Source organism: Rhinoderma darwinii, chromosome 3 (assembly GCF_050947455.1).
Source record: "Rhinoderma darwinii isolate aRhiDar2 chromosome 3, aRhiDar2.hap1, whole genome shotgun sequence".
NCBI classification, from domain to species: Eukaryota; Metazoa; Chordata; class Amphibia; order Anura; family Rhinodermatidae; genus Rhinoderma; species Rhinoderma darwinii.
In genome coordinates, this window is record NC_134689.1 from 210217965 (window position 1) to 210240491 (window position 22527).

At 40.9% G+C, this 22527-nt stretch overlaps 1 protein-coding gene across 1 annotated transcript in view; it reads right to left on the minus strand.

The window, feature by feature from the left end:
* Nucleotides 1-22527, minus strand: part of MAGI2 (membrane associated guanylate kinase, WW and PDZ domain containing 2) — a 967915-nt gene that overhangs the window by 431444 nt on the left and 513944 nt on the right. Inside the window, exon 3 of the mRNA XM_075857349.1 lies at nucleotides 13772-13891. Within this exon, the coding sequence (XP_075713464.1) occupies nucleotides 13772-13891 (120 nt within the window). The remainder of the gene's footprint in view (nucleotides 1-13771; nucleotides 13892-22527) is intronic.

The following is a 22527-nucleotide window of genomic DNA, read 5'->3' on the forward strand; positions in this document are numbered from 1 at the left end:
ATCTTAGGAAAGCTCTTGACGTCACTATCTATATATGGATGGTGACGCCAGGGGCACCTCCTGGAGCAGAATCTCCGGCCAGAGGGCTTGCCGATGATCTGGCTGGGGATTCCGCTCTTAGAGAAGCCCCTGGCGTCACTCTCCATATATAGACAGTGTCGTCAGGGGCTCCTCCTGGAGCAGAATCTCTGGCCAGAGCATTGCTGATGCTCTTTCTGCGGATTCCGCTCCTAGAGAAGCCCCTGGTGTCAAACGGACTGGAAATGGGTGAAAATTTGTAGACACACTGATGCAAAATGGCCATGAAAAACTGACAGTTGATCAGTTTTTAATGGCCATTTTTTTCCACGGTCGTCTGAATGTAGCCTAAGTGTATTTACACATAACAGATTTTTTGCAGACATTTCTACAACCGTCCTATAAATCTGAATGGTGCATACAGAAAAACCATGCACCTGCAGCAGAAACAACCCCATTTGAATCAATGCAACTGATTTTCAGTCGAAGGAATTAATGCAATAAATCTGGCGTGTGTAAATATACTTTAAAAAAGTACTAAATCATAAAAAGTTTACATATTGTATAAAGATGGATGATTAGTATGTTTAGCAGATCTACCAGATGGTAAAAAGTGCTCTAGTGCAGGTTATAAATGTGAAAAATGTTTTTCAAGATCTATGTTGTGCCAAGTTCAAATGCAGCGTAAATACTGCGGATTTTCCACAACTGATTTAGTTGTGAGAAATCTGCAGCATAATACAGTAGCAGCAGAGTGGATGACATTTCAACAAATCTCACCCCCACGCTGCATAAATAATAAACGGGTTTTACCTCCCATTCAATTCAATGGGGAAAGCATGCAACAACAAAAAAGCAGCGATTAAACAAATGGCAGATATTGCGATTTTTGCGGTGAAAAAGCTGCAATTCCGCAGCAAAAGTTGCAACTCAGAAGAAAAAATCTCATACTTACCCAGAATTCTGTGCTTCTTTGTCCAGAATGGCCTCCTGGGATGACGTTGCATCCCATGTGACCGCTGAAGCCAATCACAGGTTGCAGCGGTCACATGGAATGAAACGTCATCCCAGGAGGCAGGTCTGCAGGACAGCATAGGGTAAGTACGCACGTTTTCGTTTTTTTCTTCTTCTGTTTTCTGCAGCGGACATCCTGGCCGAAAAACTGCACCACAATCTGGTGCTGTTTTTCAGCCGGAATTTCCTGCAGCCACCAGGGCGGATACACCGTGTACCTTTACACAGCGTATCCGCCCTGTGTGAACGTAGCCGTACAGGCTCAAAGCCCAACAACAAACGGCCATTCTCAGCCTGTGTAATGAATGCCAGTTTTTACCCAGATTCTGAGCTCCAAAGGCAACTTCTGGTTTCAGCAAAAATTCTTAATTTTTTATTATTTAAATTATTTTTAGTACAATGAAAAATTAAACAATTTTCCGATACATTTTCTACATGAATCCCTCAAGATCTAGGCTTGCTGTCAGTCAATAGGAACATGCATAGCTTACTTCCAGGGGAAAAAAATATCTTTCCTGGTCATGTGATAGACATCACATCAATACATTTCGTAGGTTACCAAGAAGTATGGGACAAATCGAAAAAGAGTATGACTGCAGAATGAGGCTAGACAGGTCTGTTTGTGGTCTATAACCATGAAGATGAATCGATCTCGATTAAAAATTTCCTAGCGTTTTGTGTGTACAACTCATATGCAGACCTACATGTTACAAAGTCGCTTCATTTTTCATTTTATATGCATCGGAGCAATAAAAATAAAAGTTGGTTGCAGAGGTGAACAATGCAGTTTTTAAATCTAAATTTAGGTACCAAATTCTGTAAAAATATTGGCGATTAACTGTATAATAGATCTTCATACAGTCACATAGCTCTAAATCCCCTGTAAAGCCATAGAACTAAATCAATGGTTTACCTTTACACATCTTCCTGGAGCGGAAACACCGGCCAGAGCTTCAGCAACACTCTAGCCGGTGATTCCGCTCCTGGAGGAGCCCCTGACGTCACTGTCCATATATGGATAGTGACATCTGCGGCTTCTCCAGAAGCGGAATCCCCGGCCAGAGCGTCGGCAACTTTCTGGCCGGGGATTCTGCTCCAGGAGGAGTGAATGTCAGAGCAAGGAGCGGATAATTTCCAGATCTACCATAGTATTCAATAGTATCTGCGTCCTGAGGACGCAAATACAATTGAATATGGCAGTTGCCGGGATACGCATCCGGGACAGTAATTTGCCTGGACTGTCTCTGTAAATTGGGGACAGTCCAGGCAAATTCGGGACTGTTGGAAACTATGTGAGAGAGTAGGGGTGATGTTATAATATACAGACAGAGAGGGGAGGGTCATGACATAGACTGAGGGAGGAGGCGATGTTATAATACACAGCCTGAGAGAACGGAAATATTGTTTAATATCCCAAATAGAGCATTATACATTGACCTGTAAAATATTGAGATCACTATTTAGCCTATTCACACGGTGCGGTCCAATTGCAGTTTACGGTATTGCCACAATTACCCCCAAATTGCAGCAAAATACCATGGTTATGCTGCAATCTTGAAAAAAAATAACCTCGGTCTTTATTTAATTAATGAATTTACTTTATTTTTATTTTTGCGGTAATGCTGGCAATAATTTGTGATTTCACTGCCCACTGTGAATCAGCCCTTTTGGGGTATGGTAGTATGAAAGTGAAAATACAGTATATAAGGCTCAAATATTTAATAAGTACTCACAGATGGTAAAACATATTAGGCCCAAATTGAGCCTTAGTGCGGACTACAGATATGGCGAGGGGCCCAAGTTTTGTGAAAGGCAAACCTTTGTTTTAAGAGGTTATCAGTGGGGGTCTGTGGCCTTCATAATTATCTAAATGGAGGGGCTGCTGGACTCTTCAAAGCTCTCATTTTCTGACTTGAGATTCCTATTAACACGTTCTGTAAAATACCCAATTATCCAACTGAAAGAATACTTAGCCCTTATGCACACGACAGGGTTTCTCGGCCGTGTGACGGCCTTTCAAAAAACGGCCATCACATGAACGCAGTAGGAACAATAGACCCCAAATGGGGCTATTCACACAACCGATTTTTTGACGGCCCGGGAAACCCGGCCGTCAAAAATTGGGACATGCCCTATTTTCGTCCGTTCTCCTGGCCGCCCGGTTCACATAGTAGTCTATGGGGCCGGGTAATACACGGCCATCACTGGAATGTGTCCCGAGTGACGGCCATGTCTCCGTCACTCGCGCTCTCTCCTTCTCCTCACAGTTCGAAGTGCATGTGAGCAGGAGGGTAATTTTTTGCTCCCTGTAGGAGCGAAATGCCCGGCCACAGCTCGGCAACGCTGTGGCCGGGGATTGGGCATTCCGCTCCAGGAGAAGTCCCTGACTTCACTGTGACCATATATGGACACAGTGATGTCAGGGACTTCTGAAGCGGAATCCCCCGGCGATGTGGCCAGGGATTCCACTCCAGGAGAAGTCCCTGTCTTCACTGACCATATATGGACACAGTGACATCAGGGACTTCTGAAGCGGGATCCCCGGCAATGTGGCCGAGGATTCTGCTCCAGGAGAAGTCCCTGCCTTCACTGTCCATATATGGACACAGTGACGTCAGGGACTTCTGAAGCGGAATCCCCACCGCTGTGGCCGGGGATTCAGATCCAGGGGAAGTCCCTCACTTCACTGTCCATATATGGACAGTGAAGTGAGGGTTTTCTCCTGGAGCCATCCCCTACAGGAAAGTAAGGGGGATGCCATCTATGGGGGGTGACTATGTACAAGGGGTCTGTGTGGCATTACCTACAGGGGGGCTGTGTGGCATTACCTACAGGGGGGCTGTATGGCATTACCTACAGGGGGCTGTGTGGCATTACCTACAGGGGGGCTGTGTGGCATTACCTACAGGGGGGCTGTGTGGCATTGCTTACAGGGGGGCTGTGTGGCACTACCTACAAGGGAGTCTGTGTGGCATTACCTACAGGGAGCTGTGTGGCACTACCTACGAGGGTGTGTGTGGCACTACCTACTAGGGGGTCTGTGTGGCACTACCTACAAGGGTGGCTGTGTGGCACTACCTACAAGGGGGCTGAGTGGCACTACCTACAGGGGGGCTGTGGCAGTATCTACAGAGGGCAGTGTGTGGCATTATCTACAGAGGGAAGTGTGTGGCAAATACGTTACAAATTAAATTAATTCGATTTTAAAATGGACAGGGAAAAAAACGGACGCAAAACGGGTCAAAATCGGCCGTTAAAAACGGCAACACGGCCCGGAACGGAATCGGAACGGATGCAAAACGGCCGGGAAAAACGGCCATTTTTATCGGCTGACACTCGAACCCTGTAGTGTAAATAAGGCCTTAGTAACCCCCATAAACTCTAAAAATATGTGTTGTGAATAATATAGGTATACATATACAGTATAAAAGATTATAAAACAAACACCCAAAATACCTATAGCTGCTCTGTAAAATAAATATATAAGTAAAGCAGCACAGCAACAGCAGTGGGTGCAGGCCTCCTAGGTTGAGGCTAGGAACCCTTGTAAATGAAATCCAAAAAAATGAAGAGGCAGCACTCCAAGGAAATTGGTGAAAATAAGTGGTGTGTTTATTCACCCCAGGCAGGCAACGTTTCGATCCATCTCTATGGGATCTTTGTCAAGCCTTGACAAAGATCCCATAGAGACGGATCGAAACGTTGCCTGCCTGGGGTGAATAAACACACTATATATATATATATATATATATATATATACACATACACACAGGGTGGGCCATTTATATGGATACACCTAAATAAAATGGGAATGGTTGGTGATATTAACTTCCTGTTTGTGGCACATTAGTATATGGGAGGGGGGAAACTTTTCAAGCTGGGTGTTGACCATGGCGGCCATTTTGAAGTCGGCCATTTTGTATCCAACTTGTATCCAAATAACGCATGAAAGAATAAAGTAACATTAAAACCAAGCACACCATTGTTTTTCTTGTGAAATTCTCGATAAGTTTGATGTGTCACATGACCCTCTTCCCATTGAAAAAACTAAAGTTGGATACAAAATGGCCAACTTCAAAATGGCCGCCATGGTCAACACCCAGCTTGAAAAGTTTCCCCCCTCCCATATACTAATGTGCCACAAACAGGAAGTTAATATCACCAACCATTCCCATTTTATTTAGGTGTATCCATATAAATGGCCCACCCTGTGTATAATATATATAGTTAAGGTGTAGAAAAATGAAAAGTTAATCAAATTTGCTTAGCTAAATCAATTAATAGAACAAAACCAATTAAGTCTATAATTCTACGTTATTTCTATTGGGGCAGATTTATCTTCACGCGCTGAAAAGAAAGTGTCCGGCTCACCGCTGTAACTCCTGCCCAACCCTTCCCTTCTTCTCTTGATTGACATTTCTACTGGTCCTCAGCCTCCTACACTGCGATCCAAGAGCGGTCACTTAAGAGCAGAGGGAAGAGGTTGGGTAGGAGTTACAGCATTTGAAGGTTAAGGCTACATGCACTTGTTACGTAAGTTGGAACAGAAAATCCACAGCAAAACCGCAGGTAAATGGAGGTAATTCCGATGGTAAAATCCGCACCTAATAGTGCGTTTTTTATGCATTTTTAGGTGCAGTTTTTAAATTTTGATGTGGAAATAGGTGCGCTTTTATGCTACGGATTTTGGTGCTTTTTTTTATATAAACTTGTGAGATACAATTCACAAGCGCTAGATAACTTGATATGCTGCGGATTTTAAAATACGCACCGCAGGTCAATTTACATGTGGAAAATGTTTGCAATGTGTAGATGAGATTACTTAAAATTTCATTTACTTTGCTGATACTGTATTACTCTATGCACATAATACGCATCGTGCAGGGGCCTAAGGGTATGTTCATATGTAGTGTAAATACTGCAGATTTTTCACAACGCGTTTCATTGCAGAAAATCCGCAGCGTAATACAGTAGCAGCAGAGTGGATGAGATATCAACAAATCTCATCCACACACTGTGTAAAAAATCTACTGAAAAAACTTTCATAAATTGACCTGCGGTGCATTATTTTAATCACTGGTTTTCTGTTGCGGGTTTCCCTATTGAATTCAATGGGGAGGTAAAATCTGCAAAAAGTCGCAAATGTTGTGATTTTTGCGGCGGAAAAGCAGCGATTAGGCCACAACTCAGAAAAATTAAAAAAAAACGTATACTTACACAGACCTCTATGCTTCTCTGTCCAGGCGGCCTCCTGGGAAGACATTTCATTCCATGTAATGCAAATCACAGGCTGCAGCGGTCACATGGTATGAAACTTCTTCCCCAGATGCCAGGCTGCAGGACTTTACAGGAACGTATCGCCACGACTATGGGTAAGTAGAAGCTTTTTTTTAAAAAATTTAATCCTGCTGTTTTCCGTATGGGATATTCCACCCAAAAAACTGCACCACAATTTTCTGCGGTTTTCGGCCGGAATTCCCTGCGAGGTCCTGCGCAGATAAGCTGCGTATCCGCCCTGTGTGGACATATCCTAAAACTCCAACACCAAAATAGGAACTTGTCTCCCCTAATCCTATCTGGTGGTGTTAAAGGTGTGGAAAGTCCTGACAGTCTTCCTTTAAGACAGTATTAGACAGGACACTCTTTTGGCATCCTTCTGGCCAATACAAGTCTATGGATACATTTGGCGTATTCACTGGGAGCATTTCTTTGCATATGCCAAACGTACACTGGAAATGCAGTATGGATAGAGCCCATGTAAACTTACATTCTCAATTCACATTAATGAATGAAAAACAAAGCCCTGATGAATCGAGATGGAAAAAAAAAATCTGAAAAAAACCCCCCCGAACATAATGTGCAAAGAAGGAGCTTAAGATCCCCGGCAAAAGCCTGATCTAAAAGTATAATACAATTAAAGGCCAAGGTTTAGATGTCACACTTCTTCTCCAATCTGTATTTCTGATCAACATCTTGCTTCCTAATGTCAAAATCAAAATATATTGTATTCTTTATTAAAGCTAGTAAATGATAAAGTATACTTTCATATAAATATTGACTTGAATCACTGAAGGTCATCAAAACTGATTCTTATGTACAATTTAACAGCCACATTATGTTGGACGTCACCCCGTGCGATCCCTTTTGTTGGCGTCCTTTTCCCCAAATGATGTTTTGTCACACAGTGTACAAGTAACCATATTAAGCAGTGACTCATTATAAAGTGCCATATGATGTCATATGTTGGCCAAATAATACTTCTTTGCAGTTGCCTAAATAATGCAATACAGTGCAGCCACCACCATCATACTCTGCAAAAATAATATACTGTACAGTGCCTAAGCAGCAGGGCCACACAATGCAAAGTAAATCCAGATGTGTCCTTCCTTACCTTTTCTCCTACGTTAACATATCCTGAGATCTGAGATGACCAGCTTTGAAAAAAACAAAACATGATTTTGCAATACTGCACTTTCTGCCCTAATACATTCCACCCCTTGACAGGTGCCATGAGCGTCATTCACTTCACCTGTCAGTGGTTTTAATGTTATGGCTGAACGGTGAATATACTTTGGAACTAATTTATTTTGCATTCTGCTCCTCACATCTATCTGTAAGTCCTTCTAATATTGTATTTTTTTTTTACATTCTGCATGTAGCGGAACTTCTTTTCATATACAACATATAAACAAAACCACTTCCCACTGTATGTAGGAAAACCTTCCAAATGAGGACTATTTATACAATGTTCTGCTTCAACAAATTCAATTTATTCTAGATTTTCCGGCTGTCTCACATAAACCTTAAGCTTACAATAACAAAGCTTAAAGCTCTCAAGTATGACTTCTTTCCATTCACTCAAATAATGAGGCATTCAAGTAGTAACAGATAATATAAAATGGATTATGCTTTTGTTTATAAAGGTAATGGAGAAAACGCTGATGTCATAGGTAGAAAGAAAAGCACCACAGGACATTTCGATAAAAACATTATATAAAATGAGAAATCGAAAACCCGGTCATCTTTTATAATGTATCATAATCCTCAGTTCTGTTCAGCCGGTGCATACCAATGGCTTCAATAAATTGTATTTCTGTACAGTGTGGTCTTAAAGGTTATGTAAGTCACTATCGTTGGGTAATGTTTATCTGTTATTTCCTTTAGTTCGGAGTGGTTTTTACCTCCGCTCCACTGGTGCAGAGCTACAGGGCAATAAGGATTGAAGAAAATACATATCAAAGCGATGATGAGTGATCTAGTTTATCTGCGATGTCTGTTGGGAGTATAAGATCACATTGCTCATTAGAGGTTAAGGCTTCTTTACAAGTAAAAGCGCTAGTTTGCAATATCTTGCAGCGCTATTCTTTCCAGCAAAATCACGGAAACCTCGACGGAACGCAAACGGACCTCTTTATAAAAATCAATGGCGTATGACGGTCAAGGTTTGGATAGGTCATATGTATAAACAAAAGCCATGACCCACGTGTGAACAGAGCCTTAGTAAAGCTTCATCTTAACTATGAAGTTCACTTCTGGACAAAAAATATGTAAATAGCCGAAAAAGAGAGTGAGGAGATGGCAACAGAATTGATAAGGGGAATGGAGAATCTCAGTAATTGTATTTAAGAAGACATGCCTAAAGCTCAAGTTCAGTAAAACAACTTTTCACTTGTGTAATGTATACAACACGATTGCAGTCATTTTCCTGTTTAATGTCCCCTTCTGCTCCAAAGGATGTCCTCCTCTCCGCATCTGTCAATCAAATGACATCACTTCCCATCTCTGTGACCATGGCGTCTAGTCTCCTAATAGACCGTACTGTTGTGGTCACAGACAATAACTCAAATAGGGGCCTGGAAGACAACAGGGCATCCATGAAGCCAGGGGCAGTTATGAGTTCCCAGTCCTATGTTTTGTTAGGAAGACTTGATCAAACTAGGATTTGACAGGATATAAGTATAGTTATTAGCGGAAGCCATAGTGCACAGGTGAGCAAAGCCTAATCTATATAGCAATGGCGACATATACTGTACGTTTCTCCTTAATGGTAAAGAATGTACTATGATACTGAGTAAACTACACTAAGACAATGTGGTCATACTACTTTTTGTTACTATTTGACACCCCTTACTGGGCACCTTGTTTTTCTAGCAACATATCAAAAAGAGAAATGTTTACATCACGGGATCACAACTATAAGCGGTGCCTTACTTTTTTTACATTGCATTCTGAAAGGGTGACATGAAATACTTGGACAGATACTGTAGAATAATCCGTAACCTTTAGCCCCTGTTCACACGGGGGTGTATTTGATGCGTATTTTGGCATATTTTACATGCCAAAATATGCATTAAAAAACGCTTGCGTAAGCTTCCCATTGACATCAATAATAAAGCACGCCATTAGTACATACAATGCGCTTTTTTACGCAAGCGTATTTAAAGAACGTGTTGCGTAAAATCAAAAGCGTCAGGTCAATTCTTTGCAAAAAAACGTGCAAAACAGCACGCAGAAAACGTGTCAAAAACATGCTCTTAGGGATCGCTATGTCTTCTCACGGATATGTCTCCATTTGTGATTTTCTAATGTTTTATTGCTTTAGTATTGGTAACGGTAGTGTGAACTACTAGCCTTACTGTGTGCTGTATGTAATACTGAAGCAGTATTCTACTAAAACATTACTATCAGTCTACCTCTTTTTGTCAGAGGAAGAGAGGATCGACAGATTAAACTGAAAACAGTTCAGTTAGAACTACCAGTGATTTCAATGGTAATTCTTTTGTTTCAGCTGCTTTCCGTTTGTCTCCGTTCGTTAGGTTTGCATTTTTTTGACGGAAGCAAGAGTGCAGTCAGCAGAACTTTTGTTTCTGTGAAAAAAAAATGGAAACCTAGTGAACGGAGACAAACGGAAAGCAACTGAAACAAAAGAATTACCATTGAAATCAATGGTAATTCTAAGGCCCTATTCACATGACAGGGATTCTTGGCGGTGTGACGGCCATTCTTTGAACATCCGTCACACAGCCGCAGTAGGAACAACAGTCCCCAAATGGGGCAATTCAAATGGCCAAATTTTTGACGGCCCGGTAAACAAAAAATAGAGCATTACCTATTTTGCGCCGTTCTCCTGGCCACACGGCTCTCATAGAAGTCTATGGGGTCGTGCAAAGCACGACTGTCATGTGATCCGAGTGACGGCCGTACATTCAGCCGCTCACTCTCTTCTCCTCCTCACAGTGCGAAGTGCATGTGAGGAGGAGGAGGGTATTTTGTTGCTCCCTGTAGGAGCTTAATCCCTAATCCCCGGCCACAGCTTCGGCAGTGATTCCGCTCCAGGAGAAGTCCCTGACTTCAACGTCCATATATGGATATATGGACTTCTGAAGCTGAATCCCCGGCGCTTTGACCTGTGATTCCAATCCAGGAGAAGTCCCTGACTTCACTGTCCATATATAGACATTTAAGTCAGGGACTTCTCCTGGAGCGGTCCTCTACAGGAAGGTAGGGGGGTGGTGCCATTTACCAAAATCGACAGTTAAAAACGGAAACACGGCCCAAAACGGAACGGATGCAAAACGGCCGAGAAAAACGGATCAAAACGGACATTTTTATCGGCCGACACTCGGACCGTCATGTGAATAGAGCTTTACGGAACCATTGCTTTCTGTTTAATGTTTCGATCCTCTCTTCCTCTGACGGAAGAGAGGTAAACGTATAGTAACGCTAGTGTGAACTCCAACAATTAAAGGCAAAAATTAGTGGAGAACAGAATTGCAGAAAATACAAGTTGTTCCTATTATTTTAAACACTATATTTGTTCTCTTTTTATACCTTTTTATATGTATGAAGTATAAATAAATGCATATAAAAGTATAAAATACTTACAGACTTATAATTCACTCCATATATATAAAAAAACAAAAAAAACAAAACGGATATAAAAACAGCATAAACATAAAACGTCCCCGTTCCCTTCTCTTCTGCTATTTTGAACAGGCCAAACCAAACGGTTGTTGGCAAACGTTGATTACAAGTAGCAAAGACAATAAATCTTGTACACAAATGATTTATATATCAAATACCCTGGTAACATAAATAATACCTTTTCAAATGAAGCTTCAAGGCTTTTAAAATAACTTGCTGAGCACAGCAGAGCCGATCCATACATAATGATGGATTTATGGGATTCTATTCTACTCCAGCATCTTGTTCTGAAGCAGAATCCAGGTTTCATGAGATGTCTCTCAATGATTAGTAGATTTCTTGGTATGACAACTGACTTTATATAGCTGCTTTACAAATGCAGCATGAAGAACTAACTATCATTTTCAGTTTCTGTAATGTTGGTTTTAGTCTGTACTTTTCGGTTCACTATTGATATAAATGGTCATTAAAACTAAGCCATTAATGACAACAGAAAGACACCAAACTATAGAAAACAGCAAGAATTGCATTAGTTCCGCATCCGCTCTACCAGCATGATACTGTATTAATTTGATTTTCTGAACCCATGGACATTATTAAATGGGCCGTTCCAGTTTTATAGACAGTAAATAAAGCTTAATCATAGTTTTGTTTCAATTCCTGACTTTTTTAAGATATCTGCTTCTTGTCAGTGAATTAAAACCTCTAGAAGTTGAAAACCCATACAGACCATATGACTGTTTTTTTTTACAATTGTAACCAGTCAAGGCAATCATTTGCTTAATAAATATAAAATAAAAAATATATATTCTCTCTCGTTTGCTAAACTATCAGTGAAGGTAAAATGTATCAGCCTGGAGAATAGGCTACTAAGCTCACGGGACACTGCGAGATACAATTGTAGCAAACATTCATCTTTGAAAAAAAAAAAGGATAAGCTCTTTATTAGCTTTGTGTATACTCTAAAAACAGTAGAGTACTGCTTCTGGAGTCATAATATATGTTGACCTGATATTGCAGTATGTGGTCTCTTTAGCTTATTTTAGATAACATATGAATGCATACAGTGTCTTCCAGTCCCAAAAAATTAATGGCCTATCTTCGGGATAGGCCATCCATATCGGATTGGTGGAGGTCAGTCTCCCAGAACCCCCTCTCCCGGATCAATGCTTTGAAGGGGCCGCAGTGCTTGTATGAGCGCTGCTAACCCATTATTTCTTATCTGCTCACACTGTGAATCGCTGACACACTTGTAGTGGCGGATTACAGTATTACAGCCTTCTCTCATTCACTTCAATGGGAAAAGGATGTAGTACTTTGAACAGCGGCTACAAGTGTGTCAGCAATTCACAGTGTGAGCAGATAAGAAAGGAAGGGGAAGCAGCACTCGTACAAGCGCTGCGGACCCTTCCAAAGAGATGATTGGCTGGGGTGCCGGGAGTCGGATCCTAATCGATCACATATTGATGGTGGGACTGTAAAATCCCTTTAAAGGAAAATTATTCTAAGGGCCCATTCTACATCTATACAGAACATCTAAACATCCACTTTTAATTGCACCGTAAACATTTGATATTATTTCACACACAGAACACATCATCAGTAAGGTGTGTACCCATAACACATAGAACATAGCGCCAAGTCATTGGCTACAAATCAACTCCAAATGGGGGGCTTTCAGCTGGACCTTTGGGGCACATTATTGTGACAGAGCCTGGACCTAGCAGAGTAGCCTCTGGTACTCTGGTGAATAAGTCTGGTGAATAAGTCTGACCCCAATTGCATAAATCTGTCAAACGACAAGCATATTCTATTTACTATATAAACACGTTTCATTCATTATGGGGCAACCATATTGTCACCTTCTAAAAATAAGCTGGACCATAATAACCAATGCTTTAAAAACATTCAGGAAAAAGTGGTTTACATAACAGCTATGAACACCTTTGAAAACATTTTTATTTTATTTTTTTATAAAAATTTGAGTCCGTGTGTTTGGTGCAACTTTCTAATTACTTTTTATTTAAAATTATTTTTACTTTTTGAGATACAGCTGTGTATACAGAGCAACTGTATCTTGCACTGCGACCTGAGTCTGTCAGATCAGCGGCACTAACGGGTTCAGCGTCAGCGGGTCTTGCGTGTCTGACACGCAGGATCCATCTGTTATCGATCACATCTAAATTATGAACTTAGATGTGATCAGTAACAGGGCCCGCTGACACTGAACCCGTCTGTGCCGCTGACCTGACTGATACAGGTTTCAGCGTAAGATAAAGCTGCTCTATATACAGGATACAAAGCAGCTGTATCTCAAAAAGTTAATTTTTTTTAAATAAAATGTAAATTAGATAGTTGCACCAAATATACTGACACTTTATTTAAAAAAAAGGTGTACATAAAGGCTATAAATATCTATCGAATCTCTGATAAGCAAGGAATAGGTTTTGCAGAAGCAAAAAATATGTTGTAAGGGGTTGTCCCCTTTCGGGTATCCCTTCTCTTCTGAACACTGCAAAGAACATAAGGCAGTATTGAAATGGACATGTAATGCACATCAATGACTCTCCAGAGCACAAGCTACTTTTTGAAGCTGCCCTCAGCTCTGGCTCATAGTGAGGTGTTGCCTACTAGGCTGTTTTTCTGAAAACTAGCGCAAAAGAAGTGGTGTGATCATATAACTGTTATTATTCACAATGGCAAAATGACAGATGGAGTCTTATTGGTTGTTATAGATTTTCACTATCATTCACTAACGAGGTAATGTACTTTGACTCGTCTCTTTTTTAACATCAAGATTGGTTTGCAAACTCACCCTCATAGGTACCACTCTCCAATAAGGCTCCACTTTTCTCTAATTCCATAAAAGCTTCCACGGAAATAAAGTTGTAATCCACACCAGGCACCTCCCCTTCCTTAGGTTGCCTTGTGGTGCCTGAAAGAAGAGAACAATTAAATATTAATGATAAAAAAATACAGTATCCATAAAGCAATAGAAGTAAACATAAGAAAAAAAAGTAAAAGTTAAAAAGATTATTTACTATTATGAATTGTATACCTATAAATTTATTAGTAAAGAAAAAAAAACTAGTGTAAAAAAATACAGTAAAAAAACACAATAAATGGCATTTGATGTGTTTTTCAGCACCATGCCCGGTCACATGACCATAGCAGTCAATCACTGGCCACCAAGGTGATGTCACTAGGGATGGCATGTAATCGTGCAGCAATGACAGCAAGGAGCAGCTGGGATCCCTACTGGATGAAAATTTACCAAATTTTACAGGCATTAATTTTATTAACCCCTTAAGGACACTGCCAATCTTTGTTTTTTCATTTTGTTTTTTTATTCCCAGTCTAATAAAAACCATTTTTTTTATATTATTTGCATCGACATAGCCGTATGAGGGCTTGTGTTTTGCGGGACAAGTTGTAGTTTTCCATGGCACCATTTATTGTACTGCATATTGTACTGGGAAACTGAAAAAAATATTATTTCTTGGGTGGAATGGGCAAAAAACAGCAATTACGCAATTTTTTGGGGGAATGGTTTGTTTTTACTGCATCCATCAGGTGGTAAAAACGACATGTTCACCTTATTCTACGGGTTGATACAATTACAGCGATACCTAATTTATATGTTTAATTTATGTTTCACCACTTTTATAAAAAAAAACACTTTTTTCTATATTTTGAGAGCCATACATTTTTTATTTTTCCGTCAATTGAGTGATGAGGGATTATTTTTTGCAGGACGAGCTGTAGTTTTTATTGATACCTTATTGGCGTACATGCGACTTTTTGATGAATTTTAATTGCATCTTTTTTTTAGAGCTAAGGTGACCAAAAAAAACAACAATTTGGGTGTTATATATATATATATATATATATATATATATATATATATACACAGTATATATATTTTTTTACAGAATTCACCGAGGTGGTTAAATAATGCTATATTTTAATAGTTCAGACTTTATGGACGCGGCATTGCCTGTTATGATCTTTGATTCTGCCCGTTGCAGTGAGGTGTCGGCTGTATTACACAGCTGTCCCCTGCTAAATATGGAGCAAGCTCAGCCCATGAGCCCCAGCCATAATTTCCCATAACGGCTGCCGCGTACATGTACGTGATATGTCATTAAGGGGTTGATATCGTAAACCTCTATAAACCTTCTCTAAGGGGTTGAAAAATCCCTTTGACACCCCCCTATTTCAATCACTATAAAGCTATACTATGCACTACGGTTTGTGAATAACCAGTTTATGATTGTTTTGTTTTGGTCATATAAAAATCCTAGGTAACCAGGGTGGGAATCCCCATTCAATACAATAGTAGCACAAGAGTAGCATGTCACACTCGTCCTAGAAATCGAAAATTTCCGAATTAAGACGAAAATACATTATATGATATAAAACATCTATCTTACTATATTTGCACAAATGCTTTGTGCTTTCTCTGAAACACAAATCTACAAAATCTACAAAAGAATCAAACAAACCAAGCTACCGAAGGAAGAAGGGACACTTGCATCCTTTGAAGATAATTCTGTCTGCTTGGTGTAGCATGATAAAAGTAGACTAAACTAGACAAGACAGAAAAATATTCACATGGCTTCACTATATGGTATGTGGGGATCAATGATATATAATAGGAGAAATATACAAAATGGTTTACTGCTCTTTCTTAATCAGGTTCTAATAACTTGTTACTAGCAGAATACTCCTACATCTCACTTTATGCTATTTATCAATGAGGTCCTGTTGGCTCTCCTTACATCGGTTTAAATATATATTTGCATTTCGTGTGAAACAACAATTCTTGAGAATGTTTTCTTAGAACTCTGCATTGTGCCGTTTCTAGGTTACTCCGTATGGCAATGTATGAAAACATTCTAATAGGGCGTGTCCCTACATAGGTTGGCGGACATTGATAGGGCATGTCCCTACACAAGCTGGCGGACATTCTAATAGTGTGTGTCCCTACACAAGCTGATGGACATTGATAGGGCGTGTCCCTACACAGGCTGACGGACATTGATAGGGCGTGTCCCTACACAGGCTGAAGGACATTGATAGGGCGTGTCTCTACACAGGCTGATTGACATTGATAGGGCGTGTCCATACACAGGCTGACGGACATTTATAGGGCGTGACCCTACACAGTGACACTGTCCAATTTATTAGAGGAATAATAGAGAAACATCCCAACACAGCATTTCAGAATTGTTATTTCATGGGGAATACATATACACTATATGAACAAAAGTATTGGGACACACCTCTTAAGCATTGAATTCAGGTGTTTCATTTAGTCCCATTGCCACAGGTGTATAAAATCAAGCACCTAGCCATGCAGTCGCCTCTACAAACATTTGTGATAGAATGGGTCATTCTAAAGAACACAATGAATTCTAGTGTGGTGCTGTAATAGAATGTCACTGTCGCAACAAGTCAGTTTGTGGATTATCTAGGAGGGAAGAAATTTCACCATCAACTGTTAGTGGTATTATTGCAAAGTGAAATAATTTAGGAACCACAGAAATTCAGCCAGAAAATGGCAGACCACGTAAAGTTACAGAGCAGGGCTGCTGAGTGCTGAGGCGCATAGTGCATAAAAGTCGTCAACGCTCTGCTGCCTCAATAACTGCAGAGTCCTAAACCTTTTCTGGCATTAACATACACAAACGGTGCAACGGAAGCTTCATGGCATGGGTTTCCACAGCTGAGTAGCTGCATGCAAGTCTTACTTTACCAATCATAATGCCAAGCGTCGAATGGAGTGGTATAAAGCATGCCGCCACTGGACTCGGGAGCAGTGGAAATGTGTGATGTTGTGTGAAGAATCACATAGCTGTCAGTATGATGGACGAGTCTGGGTTTGGTAAATGCCAGAAGAACGTTACCCACCTGACTGCATTGTGACAACTGTAAAGTTTGGTGGAAGAGGGATAATGCTATGGGGATGTTTTTCAGGGCTTGGTCTAGGCCCCTTAGTACCAGTGAAGGGAAATCTTAATGCTTCATTATACCAAGACATTTTGGACAATTCTATGCTTCCAACATTGTGGGAACAGTTTGGGGAAGGCCCTTTTCTGTTCCAGCATGACTGTGGCCCAGTGCACAAAGCAAGGTCCATAAAGGCATGGTGGGTGAGTTTGGTGTGGAAGAACTTGACTGGCCCGCACAGAACCCTGACTTAAACCCCATTGAACACCTCTGGAAAACTAGAACAGGAATTACAAGCCAGGCCCTCTCGTCCAACATCAGTGTCTGAACTCACAAATGCTCTTCTGGATGGATGGCCAAACATTCCCACAGACACAATCCACAATCTTGTAGAAAGCCTTTCTAGAAGAGTGGAAGCTGTTTTAGCTGCCTGCAAAGGGGGGGATCAACTCCATATTAATGCCTGTGGATTAAGAGTGGGATGTCATAAATGCTCCTGTGGGTGTAATGTGCAGTTGTCCCAATACTTTTGTCCATGTCTATTATAGTAAATAAATTATATTTGAGGAGGGCCATCCGGTCCCCTTTAAAAGAACATTCTAGGTTAAATGGATACACTGAGTTATGTCTCATACGGGACCGGAGTGGGCGATGCATAACACAAATAATTTATCATTGTTTTTCTCTGAATCGCGCGCACACGCACACGCGCACACGTGTACACACACACACACACACACACACACACACACACACACACACACACACACACACGTCTCCATGCAGATTTTTTCCTAGGTTGGATTTGAACCCAAGACCCCAGTGCTGCATTTTAGAGTCATTATATACTGTATTTAGTCAGTGTGGTAGTGACTAACAGGGCAGTTCTATGGCAGTGTAGCTTCCTTTTGACTCGAGTATGTATCAAAAAGGTCTCACTGCCTGCGCATAACGTTTTTGAAAATGTTAGTACCAGAAGTTGAAGTTATAAAAGCTCTGTTTACGGCAATGACCTCTAAAATTTTTAGAATCTGTTGTACAATGTATGGCTTGAAGGTGATGAATATTTCCTAGTGCCAGTACTCCATACAAAATGTGGCCAAGTAGCTGTCAATATTAATAAAACATGTCCAGTCCTGAAAGAATCTAGAAGTATGTGTGAAGCTCTAGTATTATAAGTAAAGGGAATATTGCAGCCATCAATCTGAAATGCAAGAGAAAATCTAACAGGAAACGTTACTGAATAAAACATCCCCTGGCAAGCAACATACTCTTGTAAGGGGTAGTGGATTAAAATATTCCCTGCTTATTATTCATACAAATAAGCCTGCTTTTTCATAGCTCCCTCAGTGTGTAATAGATGTTCTCTCTACAGCTCCATTTGCTGTTGATTATCATCCTACACTGGTTTTGCTTCCAGTAGTTATTCCTAAATCTCGCCTACGGACACTAAATGCATACAGTGTTCTAAAAGGAAAGGATATCACAATATACTGGCGTATAAGAAAAGCATTAATATTCTGCACCTGTGTGCCAACTTGAATAGCGATAGGGCTTGTCCACACGTAACGGAATTGCTGCAGAAAATTTCTGCAGCAATTCAGTTGAAAGTAGTAGACTTTCCGCTGCAACAAAAATGCACCGTTTCCTGCTTTTTTGACTGCAGAAAATGGTGCGTAATTTTGCTGCGTTTTTCACAATGCCAGGAGATAGTGACATCTCCTCTGAAAAACGCAGCAATTTAGTCCAATTAATGCTGCGGAATCGCAGCTCTTCTGTTGTGGGTTTTCCCCATTGAATTCAATAGTTTGCTTATGGTGTGTAGCGACATTTGCGGCGGAATCACAGCGAATCCGCCGCAAAAATCGCAAGTAAAAAAAAAAAGTTATACTTACCCAGAGTTCCCTGCTTCTTCTCCAGTCCGGCCTCCTGGGATGACGTTTCATTCCATGTGATCGCTGCAGCCAATCCCAGGCTGCAGCAGTAAAATGGCCTGCAACGTCATCCCAGGAAGCCAGACTATGCGCAGAGAAGAGCGAGGGGGTACATATGAACGTTTATTTAACATTTTCCGGTGCTGCTTACACACTTACACAACGTGGTGCAATTTTTCGAACGACATCCCCTGCGGTGTTCAGAGCGGATACGCTGCACAACTTGATGCAGCGTATCCGCCCTGAACGTTGCGGAAAATCCGCAGTATTTATGCTACGTGTGAACTTACCTTTACAGAAATGTAAGCAATTTCCTGTAACCCATTCATAGCCATAGAAAAACATTTATTTCCTGAGCTATATATGTGGTCAGCAGACAGTTGCATTGCATGATGCAGATACTACATTACTGGAGCAGTAATACCCTGTACATGAACTAGCTGGGTCAACCGGTGTACCGATATTTGATTTTGTTAGGTAGTATTATTTAAAAGACATTAAGGTATGAGTTGCAAATTGGGGTGGGGTCCTTCTTTACAGAAAGCTGTGCATTAAATTTCAGCTTCAAAATGGCATTTTTTAGCCACTTCAGAGAATATCATAAATTGTGATTTAGTTGAAAACAGCTTTGTCAGGAACATTTTAATCCAATCCAATAAAATAAATCATCTTAATTTCAGTCACTCATAAGAACAACTAATGTATTCAGTGCAGGGCCGCAACGCCCATGAGGCGAGATGAGCATCTCGCCTCAGGTGGCATGCTGCCTCTCTGAGGGGGCCGCGGCACCACTGAAACCAGCCGCCACCCCCTCCTGCACTATTATTGTACCTGCGTCTATAGGACGCAGATACAATTACATGCATACGCTCTGCATGAGCGCTGAATACTCTGTGCCCTGCCATTCAGCATCTTTTAATGATGCAAATAGTGCAATGACATCATCACGCCGCTTATATCATTCAGCCCCAGCAGACCTGCTCAGAAGGGAGCAGGTCTGCACTGCAAGAGGACCGTGTGGGGACGGGATCAGGTGAGTATGTAATGTTTTTTTTTCTGTTAAAAGCATGTAGGGCACTATCACAGGAGGGCTATATATGGGAGCACTATCTACAGGGGGAGCTATTTGTGGGGCACTATCTACAGGGGGATCTATGAAGGGCACTATTTACAGGGGGATCTATGAGGCAGTATCTACAGGTCATAGAGTGTGGCACCATGAGGATTTTATCTTCGTTTATAGGTGAAGAAATGTTTGAAAAGTGCGAAGCTGAAGACATCTAAGTGGCAAGCTGCAGAAATGGGCTGTGGCCGGGAGAAGTAATCATAGAAGTCTGGACCAGATAGAGAAGAAAAAAGAAAAACTAGAATCTGAGAAGAGATAATCTGTGAGTCACTTAATGTAAATGTTTATTCTGCCTCTAATTGGTACTGTAGTCACTGTATAATCTGCAGCGAAATGATGGGTGGTATGATATTTACATTTTTTTTGTGAAATCGCAACCATTGTTCGGGATATGCTGGGAGCTGTAGTTTTACGCTGTACAAACCTATACGGTAGAGGTTACATTAAATTGAGTTGTATTTGTGCTGGTGCTGTATTTATGTACGGAGCTTTGTTCTGGTGCTGTATTTATGTACCGAGCTTGGTTCTGGTGCTTATGTACTGAGCTTGGTTCTGGTACTGTATATATATATTGAGCTTGGTTCTGGTGTCGTATTTATCTACTGAGTTTATCTACTGAGTTTATGTACTGAGCTTTGTTCTGGTGTTGTATTCATGTACCGAGCTTGGTTCTGGTACTGTATTTATCTATTGATATTGGTTCTGGTGCTGTATTTATGTACTGAGCTTGGTACTGGTGCTGTATTTATGTACTGAGTTTGTTCTGGTGCTGTATATATGCTTATGCTTTGTTCTGGTGTTGTATTTATGTACTGAGCTTGTTTCTGGTGTATTTATGTACTTAGCTTTGTTCTGGTGCTATATTTATGTGCTGAGCTTGGTTCTGGTGCTGTATTTATGTACTGAGCTTGGTTATGGTACTGTATATAAGTATGAGCTTGTTTCTGGAGCTTTAATTATACAGAATATATTTATAGTAACAAAATTGCAAGGCAGATGGAATTGTTCTCAATTCATTGTATATTTAATTGGAAACGGTCAGGTAGTTTTAACCCCTTGAACCGCCACCATGCAGTAATCCATGACCTGACAATATTTCCAAACAAATATTTCCCTTCTAAGTTTTTTTCAAATGCAGCACAATCTATGAAATCATCTTTTAAAATGGCGCACGCTATGTGCTAATTACTCATTAAAGGGTCATGGGGCGGTGCTACTATCCTGAAGAGTCACATAGTCCTGCCTCGAAACCCACCTTTCCATGCTTGATTGATATCCCCCCTGGCTATTATATATCACTACCAGTCTCCTCCAACTTTCTCGGATGCTCCACAGCCTGGGCACACACTGTGCTTTGAGGTGTACTCTGCCCGGTTTAATCGCACCGCATATGCCAGGGGAGTACAAGACAATGACGCATTCGCAAGAGTTGGAGGAGGCTGGTAGTGATGTAGAACAGCCAGGGGGATGTCAATCAAGACCTGTCGGCGCCATTTAAATTTTCGCCTCAGACAGCACAAAAACTAGAATCGACCCGGATTCATTGGATTTGTATTCATAATGAATAGTATAAATAGGATATTATAGAGGTTTTACATAAAAAATATATTTAAAATGTCAAGTGGCCAACACTTTTAGTTGCCTCAAATTGTATAATTTTCAATAATGCTTGCTGCGCACAGAATCATAAACAATCTTAGCATATCATTTGCCTATTTACTCATAGAGGCTGAGTTCACATAGAGTTTGACAGGATTTTGACAGGAAACAGCCGATTTTGACAGGAAACCGCATCCGAATCGCCAAAAAATGGCCAAAACAGCCTCCCACTGAGTTCAAAGCGGCATGTCCTTTCTTGCCACGGTTCCGCCTCTAACCTCCCATTGAAATAATTTTTGCCTGTGGTGCTCAATGGCCGAGGGCGAAAGACACAGCGAAAAACACTGTGAAAACCGCTGCAAGAAAGTGCAGGAAGGTCAAAATCTGCCTCAAAAGGAAGGCCAAAGGAATTTTATGTCCCTGTTCACACAGTTTTTTGGAGCTGATTTTGACACAAAAACCACGTCGGAATCAGCACCACAAAATTATTTCAATAGAAGGCGGAGGTGTTTTTTCTTTCCGCGGTTCCGTGGTTTTGCCCGCGGCGCTGGAAAAAACGTGGCAAGAAAGTGCAGGCAGTTGAAAATCTGCCTCAAAAATCCTGAAGCAATTTTGAGGCAGATTATTCTGCCTGCAAAAAATTCAGTATGAACAGGGCCTTATGCTACCACCACACCATGGAAGGATAAACTCTGTTGATCCATCTAAAAGCTAACATGTGGTGCACTGCCCTGTCGTGGAAGACATAGCGGAGCTCGATACATTTATATGGTTTATTGGTGAAAACAGCAATTCATACTCTACACTGAATATTGGGAAGACACACAAATAATTATGACTATAAACACGGCAGAACTTTATCGACAAATAATTCAAACATATAACATTTTGCTTTCTAATTTATGATGAAGTAAGGGCACGTTCAGACGTGGCAGAATTTTTCCATTGCAAATGTGCAGA